The 1,663-nt window shown below is 67.0% G+C and overlaps 1 protein-coding gene across 1 annotated transcript in view; it reads left to right on the top strand.

The window, feature by feature from the left end:
* The first annotated feature begins 585 nt into the window (after positions 1-585).
* The window catches only part of LOC103621110, an 11,298-nt gene continuing 10,220 nt past the window's right edge, over positions 586-1,663 (top strand). The window contains exon 1 of the mRNA XM_017742377.1: positions 586-720. Coding sequence (XP_017597866.1) covers positions 586-720 — 135 coding nt within the window. The remainder of the gene's footprint in view (positions 721-1,663) is intronic.

Consider the following 1,663-nt stretch of genomic DNA (forward strand, 5'->3'; position numbering starts at 1 on the left):
GCCCCGCTCGCCGGCGAAGACACGACCACGACTGTCAGCTCTGCCCCACGCTCGTTTGGTTGCGTCCCCAGCTCGCGGCCTCCCCCAGCCCGCCTGGCTCCCTCCGTGTCCCCCCAGTTTCTGCCTCCTGTGAGCCCCTCCCGACCCCTCCCTGGCACATGGGGATCAAGGGCCCGGGCTGGGCTGGCAGTGCCAGCACCGTGGGCTCAGCTGGGACATCCTGGCAGTGAGCGGAGCAAAGCTGAGAGAACCGGCGCCAGCACAGAGAGCGGGACAGGGACAGAGCAGGGAGAGAAAGAGGGGAGAGAAGGGGGGGAGAGAGAAAGACAAGGACAGAGAAGGGAACAGGGAGGGAAGAAGAACAGAGGGGAAGAGGAGGGAGAAGGGGGAAGGAGGGGAGGAAAGGGCCTGAGCACCCCCCGTGAGCGCCGGGCCGTGGCGAGGAGCCGGCGCCACGCGGCACAACCGCGGCTCGGCAGCGCAGAGGCGTCTGAGGACAGCGAGGAGCAGGGAAGCAGGACCTGGTGGCAGCTCTGGTGGCCGCCTGAGCACTTGGCCCAGCGGGTTTGGGGGCTGGATGCCCCCATGGTGGTCAGGGGGTTATCCCCGTGGCACGACGGGTCCGGGGCCGGCACAGGGCAGGAGGGCAACGACCCCGTGGTGTTTCCCCTGCAGTCACAGACCGAGACCACCGGAACCAGCGACAACCCCCCCGAGGGTGTGTGCTGTGCTGGGAGCATCACTGGCCAAGCAAACCCATCCCAGACCTCTGAGCATCAGCGCTGTGCCGCCCTCTCCTGTGTCCCCCCCTCTGCCATCCTGCCCTCCTGGCTCCTGTCCCACATCCACATGTCCCGTTCTGGCAGCCCAAAGAGGGGATGTCCCCTCCGTGTCCCCCCAGCCCTGCTGCCACCCCCTGCGGTGGCCGTGGCACCCCCGAGCCCGAGGGGACGCGGGGCAGGCTCTGCCCCGGGCTGTGCTGGTGGCTGCGACCTGGGACAGGAGAGCAGAGGAACAACGTCCCCCTCCTGTGGGCAGGGGGACACAGGCACCGCGGGGACATCACCGGGACTCCAGGGTCGGGTGAGTGGGGATGAGGTGACAGCAGGGTCAGGGGGAGGTGGGTGACCCCATCAGGCTGTGCTGGGGTCCCCAATGCGAAGCCATTGAACCCCCTGAGGGTTTCATGGTGTGTTCTCTGCACGTCCCAGCTCAGTGTCCAAGCACGTCTGTGGAGACCAGGCCGTGGCCTGGGGGTAATTTGGTCATAGAGGTGGCAGCAGCGGGCAGGGGGGTCACCCCACCTGGAGCTGGGGGTGCTGATGGAGGATGTGGCTGCCTGGAAGGGGGTTCCCAGTGAGTTCAAGGAGTGGGGAAGGGTCCGGGGAGCCCAGAGGAACTCCCACAGCCCCACCTGGGGCTGGGGGAGATGACAGCAGAGAACAAAGCTGCCAGGAAGGGGGTTATGGGGGCGTTCAGGAGTGTGGGTAGAGGCGATGGAGGACAAGATTGGCTGGAGAAGGGAGAGTGTGGAGACTGAGGGGGCTGGAGAGCCCCCACGGGCTCACATGGCCCCACCTGGGGTTTGGGGAAGCAGTGGCAGAGCACGAGGTTGGCTAGAGGAGGGTTATCGGGGGAGTTAGGGGGTCAGGGCCACCCACAG

This window comes from Corvus brachyrhynchos, unplaced genomic scaffold (genome assembly GCF_000691975.1).
Source record: "Corvus brachyrhynchos isolate BGI_N302 unplaced genomic scaffold, ASM69197v1 scaffold1168, whole genome shotgun sequence".
NCBI lineage: Eukaryota > Metazoa > Chordata > Aves > Passeriformes > Corvidae > Corvus > Corvus brachyrhynchos.